The sequence below is a fragment of the Dipodomys spectabilis genome, unplaced genomic scaffold (genome assembly GCF_019054845.1).
Source record: "Dipodomys spectabilis isolate Male_0828 unplaced genomic scaffold, ASM1905484v1 ptg000229l, whole genome shotgun sequence".
NCBI classification, from domain to species: Eukaryota; Metazoa; Chordata; class Mammalia; order Rodentia; family Heteromyidae; genus Dipodomys; species Dipodomys spectabilis.
In genome coordinates this window covers 416,450-435,894 of record NW_024870906.1, presented here as the reverse complement: position 1 = coordinate 435,894, position 19,445 = coordinate 416,450, and the positions used below count along the sequence as shown (strand labels likewise).

The following is a 19,445-nucleotide window of genomic DNA, read 5'->3' as shown; positions in this document are numbered from 1 at the left end:
AAGAGGCACAATGGAGGGGAAGCTGCCGAAGCAAGCATTTGGAAAGGAGCAGAGATCACAGCAGGCAAAGCAGCCATGAGGATGTGTCTGCAAGGAGTCCTTAGCTGGGTTCAGCAAAGAGAGGCCGGCGCAGGTGGGCGGAACACTTCCATAAAGCTGCCTGTGGTGGATAGATGGCTTTTGATTTGACATCGGCACCAGAATAAGGGGCTGCAAATTCAATGAATAGTCTCTGGCCAGAGAAACAAGGTCAAACGCTTAAGTTTCTGCACTTCCAGTGGTTCCTGGTATCTCCAGCTGAGTGGACATCTTTCTGTGACCAGTGGGTGCCACGCCACCTTCTGCGGAGTCTGCGTGAGAGATTGCGTTGGACAAAGAGCTTCAAGGAAGCATGCCCCCAGGAAGGGGGTGTTGGTTCAAGGCTTCCCATACACTTGCCTGCACCTTTATAGCCTCTACCTTTATTCTTACTATCTTCTTCTTGGCTGTACGTTCATTGCCTTTATTCTCGTTTTGGCTATTTTTCTATTCCACAAACAGAGCATGTTGTATCTTTCCAGTCCAATAGAGACAGCTTCTCTAAGTAATAAAGACTAAGACCAAAGATTAAATGTGGGCAATGCCCCAATCAATCTATCATCTGATGTGACGTTGCCTCCAGAAACTCCTACAACTTCACAAGCGGTTTTGCAGCTCACGCATAGTAAATATAGAGACTTAAAATTTCCAGATATGTCCAACAGACAAAATCAATGAATTAAACTAAGTTAGAGTTATCCCAGTAGTTCAGAGAGTTCTAAAAAAGAAGGGACTTGGGCTGGAAAGGTGGCTCAGTGGTAGAGCGCTTGCCTTGCATGCCTGAGGCCCTGGGTTCGATTCCTGAGCACCACATAAGCAAAAAGAAAAAAAAAAAAGCTGGAAGTGGTGCTGTGGCTTTAGTGGTAGAATGCTATCCTTGAGCTGAAGAGCTGAGGGACAGTGCCCAGGCCCAGAGTTCAGGCCCCACGACCGGACACAAAAAAAAAAAAAAAAAGAAGGGACTTCTGATTATAAAAGAAAAAGAAAGATTCTCCCAACAGTTATGATTAAGTTTAGTCCAACTTACGTTATAGGGAATAGATGGTGGTTTCACACAAAATATAAAGTTAGTAACATATTTCCTGAACCAACCAAGAACCATTTCCTTATATAGGAGCTTATAAAGTTGAAAATAGTTGGATAAAAATAAAAATAAAAAGAGTACAATATAAGTACAGCCCTGTCTTAGGTTTGTTAATTATTAAACATAAAAAGGCTGAATAGATGACGCATTCTGTTAAACAATATGCTAGACTTGTTTCGCACCACTTAGCTTAAACAGTTGGCGGGATAGTCATCAATTTTCACATAATTCATCAATGCTTTGCCTTTAAAAAAATTGATTACATGCTTAAATAAACAAAGAATCTGTCACAATCACACACTGTATAAAAATGTTAATTCTCCTCAATAAAGATACACTCAGATGCAACTCTTTTGAGTTTGTGTCTGTTTGTCACTTCGCCCACTCCCTGCCCACCTATCCCGAGATCCCTGTCCCGTCGGTCCCAGTGCTCCGGCCGAGCTGGTCCATCGCACCCCCCCCCCCTTGGACACACTGTCCTTGCTCCCCCAAGGTTTGGGTGGCCCCTCCCTTCCCCCTTCAAGGGCCTGCAGACAACCTGCACTGGGCTGCTACCAGCACCAGAGCAAAGTCCCCCTGGCGAGGCTGCCACCCACCCGAGGGTCCCGAGCTCCATCAGGCAGACCTTAGCCTTGCTGTCCTAGCAGAGAGAGGTGGCACGCAGGGACAGAAATCCCGTACCCACTCAAACAAAGGAAAGATGCCCTACGGTGTGGGAAGAGACTGGGTTTCTCACTGTATGCAGACGTGGAGTCCTGGCTCCGCCTCAGTCCCAGCCCCCCAGTTCATGCCAAATCACAGGTCCTTGAGATCCATGCATGAAAAGCATTTCAGGGCATCTCAGGTCAAGGTGAAAGTTTTAGCACAGATTCATTGAAGTAGAAAACAAGAGAAATATTTCCTAGGACCCTGCATCCCCTGGCAGGAAATGGAAGTCCAACAATCAAAAGCTTTTCCTCCTGAGCTAAACACAGCAGTTTAGCAACTCCTAATCCTTACACCAGGACTTGGGGTGGGGAGGATGGGTGAGGCCCACCCCAAACCCAGGTACCCTGCAGGACTTCCTTGTGCTAGACACACCTATTACCCTTCCCCTTTTTACCCAGTCCAGAAGAAAGAGTTCTCAGCTCTTTACCATCCCAAAGGACAAGGCAGATTGGCCCCTCTGAAGTCTCCTGACTTACTTTCTAGAAGAGGGCATGGTGGGAGGAAAACTTAACTGCTTTCTCATGTTTACCTCTGAGTCTTGCCCCGTTGATACTTGTCAAAAATTACTGTTTCCCTGTCTCCTCATCTACCTGTGCTGCATCATTCCATGGGTCTTGTTCCTTTCTCAGATCTTTTACGTGATTTTTAGCACACTGATAGAATCAAGGTTGTTATAGAACACGGATGTTTCTCGTGTTCATGTGCTCTGGCCCCTTACCAACTAGAACCTGCTCCCTGTTATCTAGAAAAGTCATTAGTTTGGTTCTACACTGCCCTGTCTTAGTACACTTGGTGTTAGTGATCTTAGTCTTCTTGACCCTGGTTTCCTAGTAGTGTCTCTACTAAGAATGACTGACTTCTAGATCTCCTCTCTCCTTGTATTCGACCTTAACTTCATACCTTAAAGACTGGTCTTAACTGCCACTTTTCCAGTATGTTTGTCACCCTGTAAGACCAAGGCCACCACCCTCACTCACCTCGTAGTGTGTCATTGGTGAATGTGACTGCTCACGTGCCTATGCACACACACAGGTGTGCCTCTCACCCCCTCGGCAGGACTTCTCATGTGCAACGTGGCCAGTGCCCAGCTGTTTCTCCTCCAGAGCCGTCAGCCGTGGCTCAGGCTTTTCCCAGACACTGGCTCTTGGCTTGGAAAGATCTACTATCCTGGGTGCTCAGCACCTTTTCATTTGGCTTGCTGCATTAGTGTGCAGGGCGTGTGGCATCTCTGCAGGAAGAGTTGGCTGAGCTAAGGGATTGGAATCAGTGTCCCGGAGCTCAGAACACTGGCAAACTCACCACTGGGCACAGAGGTAAGCACTAGCTACCCTTTCCAGTACTGACCATGTCCCAGGCTAGTGCTTCTCACAAAGCAACTGCACCCTGCATGTTGATCTCAGGAATTAAGCACAACTTGTCCCAGTGTATGAAAGAAGAGGCAGGTCCCTGGTGGTTACCTGGCAAAGTGTAGCTAGGAACCCAGGGGCATCTACAGCAAAGCCTTGCTCCGTGTGTGGATCTGAGGAAGGGCAGGGCTCTCTAGAAGACAAAGCCTGCAGCCCCGGGGTCCTTTTCTGTGTCTTCCTGGTGGGGATCACCCTGCTCTAATAGGCCCCACCTTGGGGGTGTCGGCCCCTCCTCCCCCGCTGACTCCTCAATCATAGCCCTCCTGATCTTGGTGTCAAGGATCCAGTTTTGAGGCTGGCAGTGTTCTTTGGCTCCAGGATCTCTAGGGTTGGGCTCAGAGACTCTGCAGCTCTTAGGAATGGCTTTCTGGGCCCTCTAGCCTGCCCGGGGCTCCAGAGCAAGGGAGGGCCCAGCCGCAGTCAGTCCTGTGACCTTGTCCTGGGGGCGGAGCCTGGCCCGGCACTGATTACCTGCCTCCCGCCCAAAGCCCCTCACCCCGCGCTGTGACGGCCCATTCGGCCTGCGCTCCCCAAGGTGGACGCATCTCTGTTCCTGCTGCCCAGAGCGTTGACCCTGAAGAGAGCCAGAGCCAGCCAAGGCCACTGACTGCTGGAGCCATGGTAGGGCCCGTGGGGTGGCCAGTGGGTACAGCTCCAGGCGGGCCCTGGAAGCTGGGTGTGGGGAGATAAAACTGAGCCAAGCCTGAGGCCCTGGGGGGCACTGGGGAGGCCACGGGCACCCTCTTGGAGTGAAGGCTCTAGGGAGGTGCAGGGGTGCTAGGCTAGGTCTGGGAGGCACAGGCCTGGGCTGGACTCCTGTGTCGTCTTGTGTGAGCTTGGGGAAGTTACTTTTAGCATTATTCAGTTTCACTACTACCAGGCCTAAGTTAGGTATGAGACAGAGAAGAGGCCAACGTAGTATCTGTCCAACAAAGGGCCCGGGACTCCAAGCTGAGGCTTAGAAATCAGGGGACTGCCCTGCCCTGGAGCTGCTCCGACCAGCCCCAGCCCCGGGCTCCCCTGGGCAGCTACAGTCCTTCTACCCGGCCCTGAGCAAGACATCCAGCAGGCCCCACCCCTCACCTCATCTTGGCCTAAGAATGGACAGAGCTTTCCGTGTGGTCTGTTCATGGCCCGACATGGCCCCACGTGGCTTCAGAGCTTCCGACGTGCTTTGATCTTCTTCTTGCCCTGACAGCTGAGGGCAAAGGGGAGCTGGGCCTCGCTCTGTGGCTGGCTGCCATGAGTGGGGTGTGGGGTGGAATTCGGACATGACCCGGATGCTTGCCTGCTCAGACCTGGCTTGTTGCCTGATACAGGTCCACGGACACAAAGGAGTCCAGTTCCAAAACTGGGCGAAGACGTATGGCTGCTGCCCAGAGATGTACTACCAGCCCACATCCGTGGAAGAGATCAGAGAGGTGAGTGTTCATCTCATGAGCTCACCAGGCCCAGACGCCCAGCCCCGGAGGCCATGAGCAGGGAACCAGCAGTGAGAGCGATGGGGTAACTTGATGTGACACCAGGCATCCATCATCTCCAGCGCTACCTACTGCCTGGAATAGACACCGGAGAAACAGAACTCTAGGCATTGTCCGGCCCTGGGAAGCCTTGGTGCTCAGGTGGGATGTGGACCGGAGGTTTTGTGGCCAGCCTGAGAAGCTGAGGCGTAAACACAAACAGAAGGACTGGGCATGGCTCCATGGAGAGAGCATGCGAGGGCCTGGGTTCTAGCCCCAGTATTGCAGAATAAAAACAGGAAAGAAAGAGGAGGGAGGGAGGAAAGGAGCAAAGGAGAGAGGGAAAGAGGAGGGAAGGAGGGAGGGAAGAAAGAAAAAAGAAAGGAAAAGAGAGAGGGAGAAGGAGGGAGGGAAGAAAGAAAAGAAAGGAAAAAAGGAAGGAAGGGAGGGGAATGAGGGAGGGAGGGAAGAAAGAAGGAAGGAAGGAAAGCCAGAAGGAAGAAAGGAAGGAAAGAAAGAAAGAAAGAAAGAAAGAAAGAAAGAAAGAAAGAAAGAAAGAAAGAAAGAAAGAAAGAAAGAAAGAAAGAAAAGCAAGCCAGTACTGGTGGCTCACAACTATAAGCCTAGCTGCTCAGGAGGCTGAGATCTGAGGATTGTGGTTCAAAGCCAGCCCAGGCAGGAAAGTCCGGGAGGCTCATCTTCACTAACCACCAGAAGTGGTGGTCACTTGATAGGATGGATGATAAGTACTGGGGTCCGAGCTCAACAGGCAGGGTCTCTGAGGCCTGGGGCACCTACGCCCCCTTCAGGCTGGGCCGGGCCCTTGCAGGCTCTCTGGCTTCTCTGAGAAAGGCCCGCTTCCCACTGTCTTCCTTGTCTTGGCAGGTGCTGGCGCTGGCCAGGCAGCAGAACAAGCGGGTGAAGGTGGTGGGTGGAGGTCACTCACCCTCCGATATCGCCTGCACCGATGGCTTCATGATCCACATGGGCAAGATGAACCGGGTCCTGAAGGTGCTGCTGCCCTTATCTGCCCCCACCCCGGACAGTTCCCTGAGAACCCCCTGATTCCTGGCCCACTCCTGAGCACCCTCACCTGAGCCCTCCTCTGGGATTGCCCAGGCTGCCTCTTGGGTCTGCCTAACCCCGACAGCCATGGAGGCTCTCTCCCAGAGCCTCCTCTCCCCTTTGCTAGAACCGGAGTAGAAAATCCGACTCCCAAAAGGTCCACTCACAACGAACCCACAAGAGCCCCAAGTGGGGCCAGCTTGATTTAGAAATGGAGACGGGAAGTCAGAGAGGGTCAGCGACTCAGCTGGACATAGATCTAGGACTGAGCCTGCTCCTCGTGTGGGCATTGTTATTCTTTTCCTAGCCTCCCCTGAGCTGTAGGTTTTGCTGGGTAAACTCCCCTCCCTGCAGCCCACCAGCGGGGATCAGCGTTCCTCTCTTGTTTTCTTCATTTGCTCAAGCTGACCATTTCTGCCTCTTAGGAAGATATCCTAGCCAAGGCATCAGTTGTGGCAGTCATTAACTCTGATTGCTAATTAGTGAGGACTGGGCGCCAGCAATCGATTTTCCCCAGCTCTGTCTGTGTCCCGGGTCAGATGGACGTGGAGTCAAACTCTCCTTTGGCTTCTGCCGCTGACATTGGGTGACCTTGGGCGAGTGCCTTCAAGTTCTTGGATCTCAGGAGTCCGCGGCCCTGGGCACTGCCGGGCGGGGCGTGACACCGCACCCAGTCGGCACCGCAGGCTCCAGGCAGAAGTTAGGTGTCTGCTCATTGCCCTGGGCATCGTAGCCTTTGCACAGGTGCAGGTTGTCCCACTGCGAGAGCAAGGGGAGAAAGCCACTCCATGTAGAGAAGCCGACACCCTGAAGGCCCTGAGGCTCATTTCCTGCCTCCCTTGCCTAGCTTCACCATCCCAACCTGGCTGGACCCAGGGCCCAGTAGCCTGCAGAAAGCCCCGCCCTTCCCGTGCCACGTGACCCTCCTCCCTGGACTTGCAAACATCTGCATAAAGCATCCCTGAAACCCCACGTCTCCAGGCTGGGCATCCTTTTGACCACAGGAGATGGACACATGCCTGAAGAGCCTGGTTGTGGGGGACGGGGGGACGGGGGGAGGGTAGCCTGTCTCCTCCCAGCTTGCGTTGGCTCTTGCAGGTGGACAAGGAGAAGAAGCAGGTGACGGTGGAGGCTGGCATTCTCCTCGCTGACTTGCACCCACAGCTGGACAAGCATGGCCTGTCCCTGTCCAAGTAAGAGCCCTCTCTCCCGTCACGGAGGGCGGGGCGGGACAGCACCTCCTGTTCTAGCATTGGCCCCACACTGGAGGACCCAGCTGGTGGGAATTTCTCAGAGGAACCTTTTTCTCAGGAACCCGTCTTCCTCATCAAGGTGCTTATCACCCATCCTCTGTGGGCTCAGGGAGTGTTTCACGGAATTAGCAAGAATCGCACCCAACCGAGGCTGAGCATTCAGTAATAGGCTCAGACAGAGTGGGGCTCTCGTGGACAGAGTGTTTCTACACCTTTACAGCTACCAGCTGGAGATCAAAACACAAGGCCGTGCCAAGTAAGCTGTGAGAGGGTCAGGAGAGCTTCCGGCTCCCCTGCCCGAGGCTGCTCTGTCCTCTCAGAAGGAAGCATCAGTGTTAGCTCAGTTTAGTACCAAGGGATTTCCTGCGGAAAGGGGTCTTAGGGCCTCCGAGCATCTCAGCCAGGCCTCCATCGACACTGGCCTGTGTTCCCACTCGCTCATATTGCAAGGTTAGGGGAGATGTGGGGTGAGGCTGCGGGCAGAGGCTGAGCAAACCCTTCTCCCCTTCAGGCCCCCCCACACCTACTCCATCCAGGGGAGTCTAATTGCTCTCCCTCTTGTCCCCATAGCCTGGGAGCTGTGTCGGATGTGACGGCAGGGGGCGTTATTGGGACTGGGACGCACAACACTGGCGTGAAGCATGGCATCCTACCCACCCAGGTAAGTCTGCAGCCTCCACCGGCGGCTCAGGCCCAGCGCCACGCGCCCCTCCGCCCTCGGCCCCCAGACAGCATTCCCTCAACGCCACTGTCCGCAAGGGTCCAGCTTGAGGGACTAGCTAAGAGACCCAGGTTGGGACTCAAGCCTCGCACCCCCTTTCATGGGATACAATCACGCAGTTGTGTTGCCTAAAGTCTCCTGATGTTGTTGCTGTAATGTTGCCAGTTCAAATGAAGAGTCCACTCAGCCGGGGGTGGGGATGCACACCCATCATTGTCGGGGGAGAAGGATTACAAGGCAGAGGCCAGGCCACGTTAGCAAGACACCATCGCAAAAACTGAACACAACAAAAAGAGCTGGAGATGTGGCTCAAGTGGTCAATGTTTCCCTCCCATGCTTAAGGCCCTAGGTTCCATCCCCAGCCCGTGGAGAGAGAGAATCAATCAGGTATGATCACAGGTACAAAACACGAAGTGGTGGCCAGCCATGAGTGACTCAAGATGTCCTTGTCAGCAACGACCTTTGTTGAGGGCAAAAGAAAAAGGAGGGGCGGGGCCTTTAACTTTCTCTACTGGGTAGGAAGGGCCCCATATGGACTCCTTCCACGGCTTTGCCATCGGCTCCTCACAGTGGGGCTGGCTTTCCAAGACAGCGCAGTGGTAACTGGAGGTGAAGCAGCCTGAGAGCCGCCCCACAAGATTTGCCCTGGGTCGTCGACCACTAGCCAGGATTCGCATATCAAGCTGGTGTTGATCCCATGATCAACGGAGGAGGAAAGTCCTTTGGGGAGACCACACATCAAAGTGCACACAGAACTTACTGGCCACTTCTCCTTGCAAGCCTAGATGAGCAGGCTTGATGGGAAAAGTGGGGCCGGCCGTTAGATCTTACCCGTGATACCGACGGGAGATGTGGGTGAGCTAACTGATGAGCCTGGACCCCTTGTGAGTCCATCACCTCCCCAAAATCCATCAGCATGCAGCCAAGACTTTAGCATAGGAGCCTCGGAAACATTTCAAATTCTAGCTGTGACCGCAAGGAGCAGCACCTGCCGTGCACCAGGCCCTTAGGTGATCCAGGACATCTTCTCATGTGGTCCTTGCCGACCTTCTGAGGTCTTATTCCTGTTGTTCCTCCTCTCCACGGAGGAGGAGACAGAGGTGTTAAAAATCATGCCCAAAAGCCAGGCCCCAGTGGCTCGAGCCTGTAATCCTAGCTACTCAGGAGGCTGACAGCTGAGGATCTCCATTTGAAGCCAGTGTGGGCAGGAAAGTTTTTGATGCTGTTATCTCCAATTAACCACCAGAAAACCAGAAGTGGAGCTGTGGCTCCAATGGTGGTGCACTAGTCTTGTACAAAGAAGTTCAGAGATAGTACCAACCAAGGCCCTGAGTTCAAGGACTGGCATGCATGCACACACACACACACACACACACACACACACACACATGCCCATATGCACACACACGCCCACATGCACACACACGCCCACATGCACACAAATCATGCCCAAGATCCTACCTCTCATAAATACACAGTCCTACCCGTCACAGGCTTTTAGATCTTTTTGTGAAGCATTTCCCAGGTGAGCTCTCGTCTGTTGCTCTGGATCTAGCTTTCATAAACAGTCATCACGAAGCAGAAACTCTCTCCCCCAGCTGGCCACCCTGCCCTGCTTCTGCCACTTCCTCCTCTTGCCTTTGGTCGCTGTTAATCGGAATTAGTTCAACTGTAACTGTTCTCTCGCCCTGAGCACCCTGCCACCAACTACAAATGTCAGAAGCAATTTCCATCCAAATTAGCAAAGAGCGGAGCGTGGAGAAGGGCTGAAGCAGCAATGAGAGCCGTCCCCTCGGGGAGGAGGGTCAAGGGGAGACGCTGGTGTTTTCCAACTCCATTTCCAGCTGAGCGGCTGAGGGCTTGCAGAGACCCACAGTTTCTGACTGGGTGTGGCTGGTCTGGAGGACACGGCCCCTTCCTGGGGGCCACCCTGTGTCACCAAGGAGGGACAGATTCAGTCCGATTGTGGGGACCCCATAACCTAGGGCGGTGGTATGACCCAGAGGCCCACAGGCCCTCATTTCGCCTCACTAAAGTGAGCACTTCCAGGAGAGATCTTGTCACCTGGCCGTCCTCGGGCGTGGCCTCCCTTCTGAGGACGAGCCTGCGCGTGGGGGAAGCTTCTGGCCAGCGTCGGGGCCAGGGCTGTGAAGTGTGGTTCTTCTCCACGGCCAGGTGGTGGCGCTGACCCTGCTGACGGCCGATGGAGTCCTTCTGGAATGCTCCGAGTCCAGCAATGCGGACGTGTTCCAGGCTGCGCGGGTGCACCTGGGCTGTCTGGGCGTCATCCTCACCATCACCCTGCAGTGCGTGCCTCAGTTCCACCTGCTCGAGACGTCCTTCCCCTCCACCTTGAAGGAGGTGCTGGTCCCTGGCTCCCCCTTCAGCCTCTGGATGAGGACTGGGCCTCCGTACCCCCTCCTCGATCAGGAGGGGTCCTGGAGACAAACCAGCTCCAGTGGGATGGTGTGAACCACTCCCCTGGGTGGCCCCATCTGCTGGTGAGAAGATGGGGCTCACTTCCGGGGCTCCCCGCCCTCTTCCCACGACCAACACAGTCTGTTCCCTCCCCTCCGGCCGGGCCAGGTCCTCGACAACCTGGACAGTCATCTGAAGAAGTCAGAGTACTTCCGCTTCCTGTGGTTCCCGCACAGTGAGAATGTCAGCATCATCTACCAGGACCACACTAACAAGGTGACCGCGGCCACACCCAGCTCTGCCCAGCCCTGACCCTCTCCACCCGCACCCCACGCCCCTGCAGCCACCCTTCTCCCCCCAGGGTGGCTGACACTCAGGCCACCCCAACAGGCAATGCGCCGGGGCTAGCACTGAGTACAAGGCGCGAGGCAGACAGGCCAGAGGTGTGGAAGAAAGATAAGAAGGCAGCCAAGTGGGGCCAGTGTGTCCCAGAGGAGGGATGTGGAGGTACAGCCAAGGGAAGGCTAGACGTAAGGCAGAGGACAGAAATACGGGCAGGACTGAGCAGGATGGAGAAGAGTCTCAGACAGCCGGGAGAGACTGACAAAGCCTCGCACTTCCCTCATCTCCAATCTGCAACAGAAGAGAAGAGTCCTTTCCGCCCTCCCCACGTCATAGTAAGCAGGCTGCTCCTCGTGGAAGAAAGCAAAGCTATTATCAGTGTAAATGCCCATGAGACCAGGGAACCGCTGTGTGTAGGGGCCAGCACAGAGCCTAAGGAGCGTTGCTGGAACCAAGAGTGAGGACAAGCGCATGTCTTTATCTTGTGCAAAATCATTGAGAGCACAGAGAGAGAGAGAGAGAGAGAGAGAGAGAGAGAGAGAGGGAGAGAGAGAGAGGGAGGGAGGGAGAGAGAGAGAGAGAGGGAGGGAGGGAGAGAGAGAGAGAGAGAAAGAGAGGGAGAGAGAGAGAGAGGGAGAGGGAGAGAGAGAGAGAGAGAGAGAGAGCATGAAAAGAAAGCGGCACAGCAAGGACTAAGGCCTCATCAGTCCTGGGGGGTGGGGGGAGCGTACCCTTCTTCCTTCCTTCCTCCTCGGCTTGGAGCCACTCCCAGAACACATCTCCCTAAGAGGACCTTGTGAGAAACAGGTCAGAAGGCAGCTCAGCCCCGTGCTGAACTAATGACAAATTCTCCTTCTCAGCCACCGTCCTCTTCAGCCAGCTGGTTTTGGGACTATGCCATTGGATTCTACTTACTGGAGTTCCTTCTGTGGACCAGGTAGGAGACAATGGGGCCTTTGCATAGCATCTGCCACGCGCTGGTGAGGATGCATTCCCCATCAGAAGCGTAACACCTTAGCCTTATGCATGCAGATGGAGTCTGTCTCCCAGGTCTAAACAGAGGTGCTCATCCCAGGGGTGCATTAGGATCACTTGGAGTGCTGAGGGTCATCTTAAGGGTAGTGGAAGCCTTGGGTAGGAGTTTGAACAATGGATTCTTTTTTTTTTTTTGCTGGTCATGAGGCTTGAACTCTGGGCCTGGGCGCTGTCCCTCAGCTCTTCAGCTCAAGGCTAGCGCTCTACTACTTGAGCCACAGCGCCCCTTCCTGCTTATGTGGTGCTAAGCAATCAAACCCAGGGCCTCATGCATGCAAGGCAAGCACTCTACCACTGAGCCACTTTCCCAGCCCCAAACAATGGACTCTTTTAAAGAAGCCAGCCAGGATTAAATGAAAGCTATCTCTTTGTAGAAAAAAGAAAACTAATTTTGTACTTACTCCTACAAAAGAACTCAAATTAATAGTGCCACCCTCAGCATGAATTTCCTGCCTTTGGATATAGAAATAGGACACTAAACTGTGTCTAGTCTAAAATAATGTAAGCTGTCCAGCTGCTGTGTGCAAGTAGATTGGAAGGGAAAAGAGGGGATAGATGGAGGAGGAATTGCTACATAAGTGCACAGGAACCAGGACTGATGTGGCAGTGGCAATGGAGATGAAAGGAAGGGGGTGTTGAAGGAGGATGGACGGATAGATAGATATGAAGAGATGAATATAAGTGAGTGGATGGATGGATGATGGATAGGTGGGTGGGTGGGTAGATGGAGATGATGGATAGCTGGGTAGGTAGATGGATGGAGATGGATGGATGGATGGAGATGAATGGGTAGATGGAGATGGAAATATGGATGGAGGTGGGACCATCATGTACAGGTGCTGACAGGCCCACCGCCGGGGAGGGGCAGGACCATCATGTACAGGTGCTGACAGGCCCACTATTGGGGAGGGGCGGGACCATCATGTACAGGTGCTGACAGGCGCACTGCCGGGGAGGGGCGGGATCATAATGTACAGATGACTGACAGGCGCACTGCCGGGGAGGGGCGGGACCATCATGTACAGGTGCTGACAGGCCCACTGCCGGGGAGGGGCGGGACCATCATGTACAGGTGACTGACAGGCCCACTATTGGGGAGGGGCGGGACCATCATGTACAGGTGCTGACAGGCCCTCTGCCGGGGAGGGGCGGGACCATCATGTACAGGTGACAGGCACACTGCCGGATGGTAGATAGATGGAGATGGATGATGGATAGGTGAGTAAGCAGATGGGTAGATGGATGGATGGATGGATGGAGATGGATGGATAGGTGGGTAGATGGATGGATGGATGAATGGATGGATGGAGATGGATGGATAGTTGGGTAGATGGATGGAGATGGATGATGGATAGATGAGTAAGCAGATGGGTAGATAGATGGATGGATGGATGGATGGATAGGTGGGTAGATGGATGGAGAGAGATAGATGGATGGATGAGTAGAGATGGATGGATGGATTCCAAGTGTGTTAGTCAGGATATGATATTTCATTCCTGTGACAAAATACCTAAGACAGTCAGTTTTTAAAAAGAAACATTTACCTTGGCTCTTGACTTCAATGGGTCCAGTACATGAGTGCATGACCCCCGGCCCCACTCCTGAGGGCCTAGGGGGAGGCAGACCCTCATGGCTGAGAAGGCAGAGTGCGCAGAAGTGCTGGCTCACGGCAGCCAGGACGCAGAGTCAGGCGGAGGAGCTCTGAGGAAAGAGCTGCCTTTCAGAGCAGTCCCCTGCCAGGCCCGCCCTCCTAACAGCCCGCTCAGCTACGAACTGATCAATGCGCTAATCCAGTGATGAAATCAACATCCTCACCGGCCAATCTCTTCCCAGAAATGCTACCCTCGAGGGGCTGAGCCTCGAGCACATGAGCCCAGCGTGACCCAAGCCAACTAATCTACAGATGAGAATTCACCTGCACATGTGACCAAATACAGCTTCCACAGTCTCTGAGAGCCTGACCTAATGACCGTGGGCTTCTTATTGCCATAGCCTGAAAGAAAAGGGGTGAAAGGGGAGAGGGCACAAGCTGAGGTCTGGGCCCGGGGACTTCCACACCTCTCCTCTGCTGCATCCGATGCTGCCAGCCCGTTCCTGTCTATGCTGTGAGCCCAGGTCTCCCCCTCAGGCTCAGAGATGATGACATTTTGTCATTTCCTTTCCATGGTTATAAGGCTCTGAGTCTCAGCCTCACTCTGAGCAAGCCGCAGACACCATCAATGGTTTGCAATGTGCCCAGTGCTGATCGGATCCCAAGCACTGAGCCATGGGATCAGTTCCTGGGCCGCTTTTTAATCACTGCAACCTCCCTGGAGGGTGATTCCTTACCCATAATTTGCTATTGAGGAAATGAGCTCACTTTACGGAGGGCAGTTGATGAGTGGCTGGGAACAGACCCCCTTCCCCAGGGATGAAGACCTCCTTCGCGTTGTTCTGGTGTCGGCCCTGCTACTTGAAGTCAGAACCTCACGGTCTCAGTTGGCTTTCTTTGCTCCAGGTTGGAGCTCTATCACTTGTGCCACACTTCTACTTCTAGCTTTTTGATGGAGTTAAGCGTTTCACAGACTCTCCTGCCTGGGCTGATTTCAAACTGTGATTCTCATCCTCAGATCTCAGCCTCCTGAGTAGCCAGGATGACAGGTGTCAGCACTGGTGTCCAGCGCCATTAGCTTCTTAATTCATATAATAATTAAGAATAGGATGAATACCACAGTGTTCCTGGAAATTAATCTGTCAACAGCCTGCTGAAATGAAAACTCCCGTACCCTTTGCCCCAACAAGCTGGTAAAGCTTTGAGACAGAGACATTAGTGACAGGTGACGAGACACTGAAAATTGTCCAGATAGTTATGAACGATGACTGCTGACTCAACCCAGCAAGCGGGAGAAGGAGTCACAGCCATGCTGGTTGGTCTCCCGACCGAGAGCAAGGCCTAGGTTTGGAAAGGCCCCAGCCCAGTGCCTGGCGCACAATGGATACCAGGTGTCAGTGATCTGCTCCTTCATCCTGCCCACCGCCTCCCTGCCCTGTGCCCCACAGCACCTTCCTGCCGTTCCTTGTCTCCTGGATCAACCGCTTCTTCTTCTGGCTGCTATTCACCCGCAAGAGAGAGAACAGCCATGTGAGCCACAAGATCTTCACCTACGAGTGCCGCTTCAAGCAGCATGTCCAGGACTGGGCCATCCCCAGGTAGGGTCGGGTCCCAGGCCACCAAGAGGAGGAGGCAAGCTGGAGTCCGAGCCTTGTCACAGAGGAGGCTGGGAGCTCAGGCAGAACCCGGGGCCAGGCATCTGACTTCCCTGTCCCACCCTGATGTCTGCATTCTGATGGCTTGGGCTGAGGGCAGAGAGAAGACCAAGGAGGCCCTGCTGGAGCTGAAGAACATGCTGGAAGCTAACCCTAAGGTGGTGGCCCATTACCCTGTGGAGGTGCGCTTCACCAGGGGTGATGACATCCTGCTGAGCCCCTGCTTCCAGAGGGACAGCTGCTACATGAACATCATCATGTACAGGTGACAGGCCCACTGCCGGGGAGGGGCGGGATCATCATGTACAGGTGACTGACAGGCCCACTGCCAGGGAGGGGCGGGACCATTATGTACAGGTGACTGACAGGCCCACTGCTGGGGAGGGGCGGGACCATCATGTACAGGTGCTGACAGCCCCACTGCTGGGGAGGGGCGGGACCATCATGTACAGGTGCTGACAGGCCCACTGCTGGGGAGGGGCGGGATCATCATGTACAGGTGACTGACAGGCCTACTGCCGGGGAGGGGCGGGACCATCATGTACAGGTGCTGACAGGCCCACTGCCGGGGAGGGGCGGGACCATCATGCACAGGTGACTGACAGGCCCACTATCGGAGAGGGGCGGGATCATCATGTACAGGTGCTGACAGGCACACTGCCGGGGAGGGGCGGGACCATCATGTACAGGTGCTGACAGGCCCACTGCCGGGGAGGGGCGGGACCATCATGTACAGGTGCTGACAGGCCCACTATCGGGGAGGGGCGGGACCATCATGTACAGGTGCTGACAGGCCCACCGCCAGGGAGGGGCGGGATCATCATGTACAGGTGCTGACAGGCCCACTGCCGGGGAGGGGCGGGACCATCATGTACAGGTGCTGACAGGCCCTCTGCCGGGGAGGGGCGGGACCAAGGTGGAAGCTGTCCCCTCCACTTTCCCAACCTTTCACTGCCAGCTCAGGTGCCACCTTCTGATCCTGGCATCTAGACACCATCTCTCCCCTTTTCTAAGATCTCCTTCTGCCTCCCTTTCACATCCTTAAGAGCAACCTTCCTCTCGCTCACTGTTATCTCAAGCATCTCAGTCAAATAAAAGAAACTTCTGAGGAGCCCAGGGGACAGTTCAGGGATGCACAGCTCCTCGGAGAGCCTGGGAAGACTGAGGGAAGTGGCTTAATTGGTAGAAGGCCAGCTGTGTGGAGAGGCTCACACCCCAGCGGTGTTCTGGTCTGTTTATCTTGTCTACCTGTGAATGCAGACCCACATGAGGGAAAGCTGTTGTGTGGATGCATCACAACATGCATATATGATTTTTTTTAATGAACAGTTCTCACACCAGGAAGACTGACTGGCAGCATCTAGTAGGTTGTGTGGTCACATTTTTCCAGGCATTCAACGAGTTGATCAAGTTCACATTCAGATTCCAATTAGATAATGGGAGGGGCACACATTGTCAGAATCCTTTGGAGAGGCGTGGTGAACTGAAGATCTCCAGTGTGGTGTCTGCTGCCCTGTCCTATAGGCAGAGCTAGCCCGCCCTCCCTGCCCCCCCCCCTCCCCTACCCCCCACCAGCGCTGTGCTAAGAGAGGGCCGGGCTGGCTCACCACCTGTTTCCTCCTCACTCCAGGCCCTACGGCAAGGACGTCCCTCGGCTGGACTACTGGTTGGCCTACGAGACCATCATGAAGAAGTTTGGAGGCAGGCCCCACTGGGCCAAGGTAGGACTTGAGGCCGGAGCTGTTGAGCAGCAGCGGAGGGCCGCAGCTGTGTGCCGTGGCCTCCAGCAGAGGGCGCCAGTCCTCCCTGTTCCTCTAAGCACCCAGGCTGACTGGCAGGAAATGCCAGGACCTCACCTCCTGTCCCAGACCCCGGCCTCCTCGCCAGGGCTGTGGCTCTACCAGCCCAGAGGTTGCCATGAGAAACGTCCCCTTGGTAGCTTTATCTGGTTCTCACAGGAAGCAGCGAGCAGGATACCACAGGCACCCACAAAGTGTATCACAGCCGCCACATTGAAACTGGGGTTCCAGGGTGGCCTGGCCCTTTCCTGCTCTGCTTCCCAGCCCCCTCCCCCCCATTCTGTTTGGCTCCCTACACCGTGGGCCCCGGTGCTTCTAGGAGGCCGGCGTCACAGAGGCTCACAGGGGGGGAGCATGGAGAGGCAGCCTCCAGACCTGTGCCTCTGACAGTGAGGCCCGTTGACTCTGCTTCCACAGGCCCACAACTGCACCCGGAAGGACTTTGAGAAAATGTACCCTGCCTTCCCCAAGTTCTGTGCCATCCGTGAAAGGCTGGACCCCACCGGAATGTTCCTGAATACCTACCTGGAGAAAGTGTTTTACTGAGGGGGGAGGGAAAACAGGCCCCCCTCCTCTCCCCCGCCCCCACCTCTCCCCGCCCACCTCCTGAAGCTTGCAGCCCTGCAGCCAGTGACCCCACTCCCCCCCACACTCCCCCCCCACCCCGGTCCTCCGGAGCAGGAGGTCACCCCCACCCCCACCCTGTCTATGTCTTCCTGGGGCCCGTCCCCCACTTTCCTACCCAGAGCCATCGCACCTCTTTCCAGGAAGAAGGGGCTCCCTAGCCTGATCTGCCGAGGAGGAGCCAGCCGGGCGTGGAAGTGAACTTGCAGAGGCCCGCAGAGCTCTGGCTCGGCCTCCCTCGGAACGGGACTCCTTAGCCAGAGCCTGGGCGGAGATAGAGGCCATGGGGCCCCACTCTCTTCCGTCCCGCGGGATCTTGGGCACCCGTGGGTGCGCACCCACTGGCTCCAGAGCTGCCTTCCCCAGGCAGGTCCCCGGACCTTCTGGCCCCCACAGCCTGACCTTCCTGCTGCCTGTCCCTCGGGCCCAGGGCTCTTTAGCACCGCCTCTCCCCTCCAAGGTGATTCTTTGAGCTCTGCTTCTGGGGAAACAGGCCTCGGGCTTGCCTAGAAAATGTTCTTTATATTTCTTTTTCCCACTTAGTTTCATACTTTGTGGCCTTCGGGAATGTTCTGTGAAGGTCACCCGTGGGCCAAGTCCTGTGCAGGAGTTAAAAGAAACAAGCTATCCTCCTGCCTTTGAGAAATGGGTCTTTTCAACAGGTAGCCAGAAGGGACTGCTGTGCAGAATATAAGAACTCAATAAAAACCATGCAATATCAACAAACGTGCCGCTGAGTTCAGTAGAGCTTTGTCTAACGGTAGCCAAATGGCGATGCTGCGTGAAGAGGTGCTCACAGCATCGCTAAGGAAATGCCCTTCCACATCCTGAGTCCCCCTTCACGCCCGCTACGTTGCCTGTGTTCAAAATCTGCTTTTGCTAAAAAGCACTCGCTGGTTATTGGGCCCATGAATGAACTAGAAGCAGGAGGAAAGCTCGATGAACGTCAGGGCTTCTGCAGCGCGTCTGTCTTCGCTCGGCATTCTCTCCGCAGTCCCGGGCCACCCCCTGAAGTCCTGGAGGGCCGGCATCTGACCACAAGGGATGGAACCACCCCAAGGAAAGGAACAGCAGGCCTTGGACGGAGCCCCAGGCCCCTGTAATCCACTGCCAACATCAGGATTGGTCTAAACATTCTTCTATTCCCAGGCAGCGGTGACTCCTGACCAGATCGCTCCCCTCAAGTGGTCAAAGTGGGAGCTTCGCCAGAACCACTCAGCTGATCCGCACCGTGCCCTGGCCTGGACTGTGAATAATTACCCATTCCTTTTGCCACCTGCACACGTTTTTTGTCTATTTAATCCAAAAACCCACGTGTCTGTCCTGGAAACAGGCGGATGGGCTGCCTTTGTCCCTCCATACAGCCTGTCCATTGGGGGGGGCATTGCTCCCTCCTCTGCCCCCCCCATGGTGTTGGGGTGAGTGGTCAGACTTCCATGGGGATCCCCTCGTTTAGGCCTGGGGCCTCAGACTCCGGTCTCATCCGGATCAATGTCAACAATAACGAACATTCGGGAAGCAGAAGCTAAGTCCTGTGTGGACGTGGGCCCTGTGCTCCGCTGCTGGGAACGCGGGCCTGGCTGCGGGAATGGCATGGTCCCGCAGGGCAAGCAGGTGGTGGAGCCGTGAGTGAGTGCTCCCCGCATTCTCCACAGCCTGAGGGGGAAGACGCCAGGGAGCCCGCTGCCGGGCGAGGGGGGAACCAAGGCCTTCCACACCATGGATGACCCACCACTCAGCCCTGCGCCTGCCAGAGCCCCGGGCTCAGCCTGCCATGCTTCCATCAGCCTCACCCCTCCCTTTCTCCTCCTCCTCTTCCTCCTCCTCCTCCTCTTTTCTCTGCTTCCTCTTCCTCCTCCTTCTCCCCTCCTTCCTCCTCCTTCTCCTCCCCTCCCCTCTCTTCCTCCTCCTCCTTCTTCTCCTTCATTTCATTTTGTGAGAACTACTAAGTGTTGTTGCTCTCCCACTGAAGCGACTCCCTCCATCCTTTTGCTTTTGTTTGGTCTTTCCCATCAGTCCTTGTGTTTTTGCAGGGGTGAAACCAGGGAGAAGAAATGCCCAGCCAGCTAACCCCTGAGGCCTCAGAAATCCTCAAGTCCAGCCACCCCGCCAGCCCCGCCCCTCTGCACACGAGGAAACGGGCTCAGAGAGACGAAGACTCTCATCTCGTGTCACACAGCAAGATAGCAGGCGATGTCTTCCGTTT

The 19,445-nt window shown here is 55.0% G+C and overlaps 1 protein-coding gene across 1 annotated transcript; it reads left to right on the top strand.

The window, feature by feature from the left end:
* Window positions 1-4,547: 4,547 nt before the first annotated feature.
* Window positions 4,548-17,161, top strand: LOC122123508 (L-gulonolactone oxidase). Its single transcript, XM_042697828.1, has 11 exons — window positions 4,548-4,697; window positions 5,622-5,747; window positions 6,900-6,994; window positions 7,625-7,715; window positions 9,951-10,136; window positions 10,362-10,469; window positions 11,396-11,472; window positions 14,610-14,759; window positions 14,917-15,081; window positions 16,447-16,537; window positions 17,033-17,161. The coding sequence occupies exons 1-11, from the start codon at window positions 4,548-4,550 to the stop codon at window positions 17,159-17,161; spliced, it is 1,368 nt and encodes a 455-aa protein (XP_042553762.1).
* Window positions 17,162-19,445: the final 2,284 nt, after the last annotated feature.

Coding starts and splice junctions, on each gene's coding strand:
- LOC122123508 (XM_042697828.1), top strand. CDS start 4,548: ATGACCCGGATGCTTGCCTGCTCAGACCTGGCTTGTTGCCTGATACAG. Junction 5,748..6,899: donor AGATGAACCGGGTCCTGAAG/GTGCTGCTGCCC, acceptor TGGCTCTTGCAG/GTGGACAAGGAGAAGAAGCA. Junction 16,538..17,032: donor GCAGGCCCCACTGGGCCAAG/GTAGGACTTGAG, acceptor CTGCTTCCACAG/GCCCACAACTGCACCCGGAA.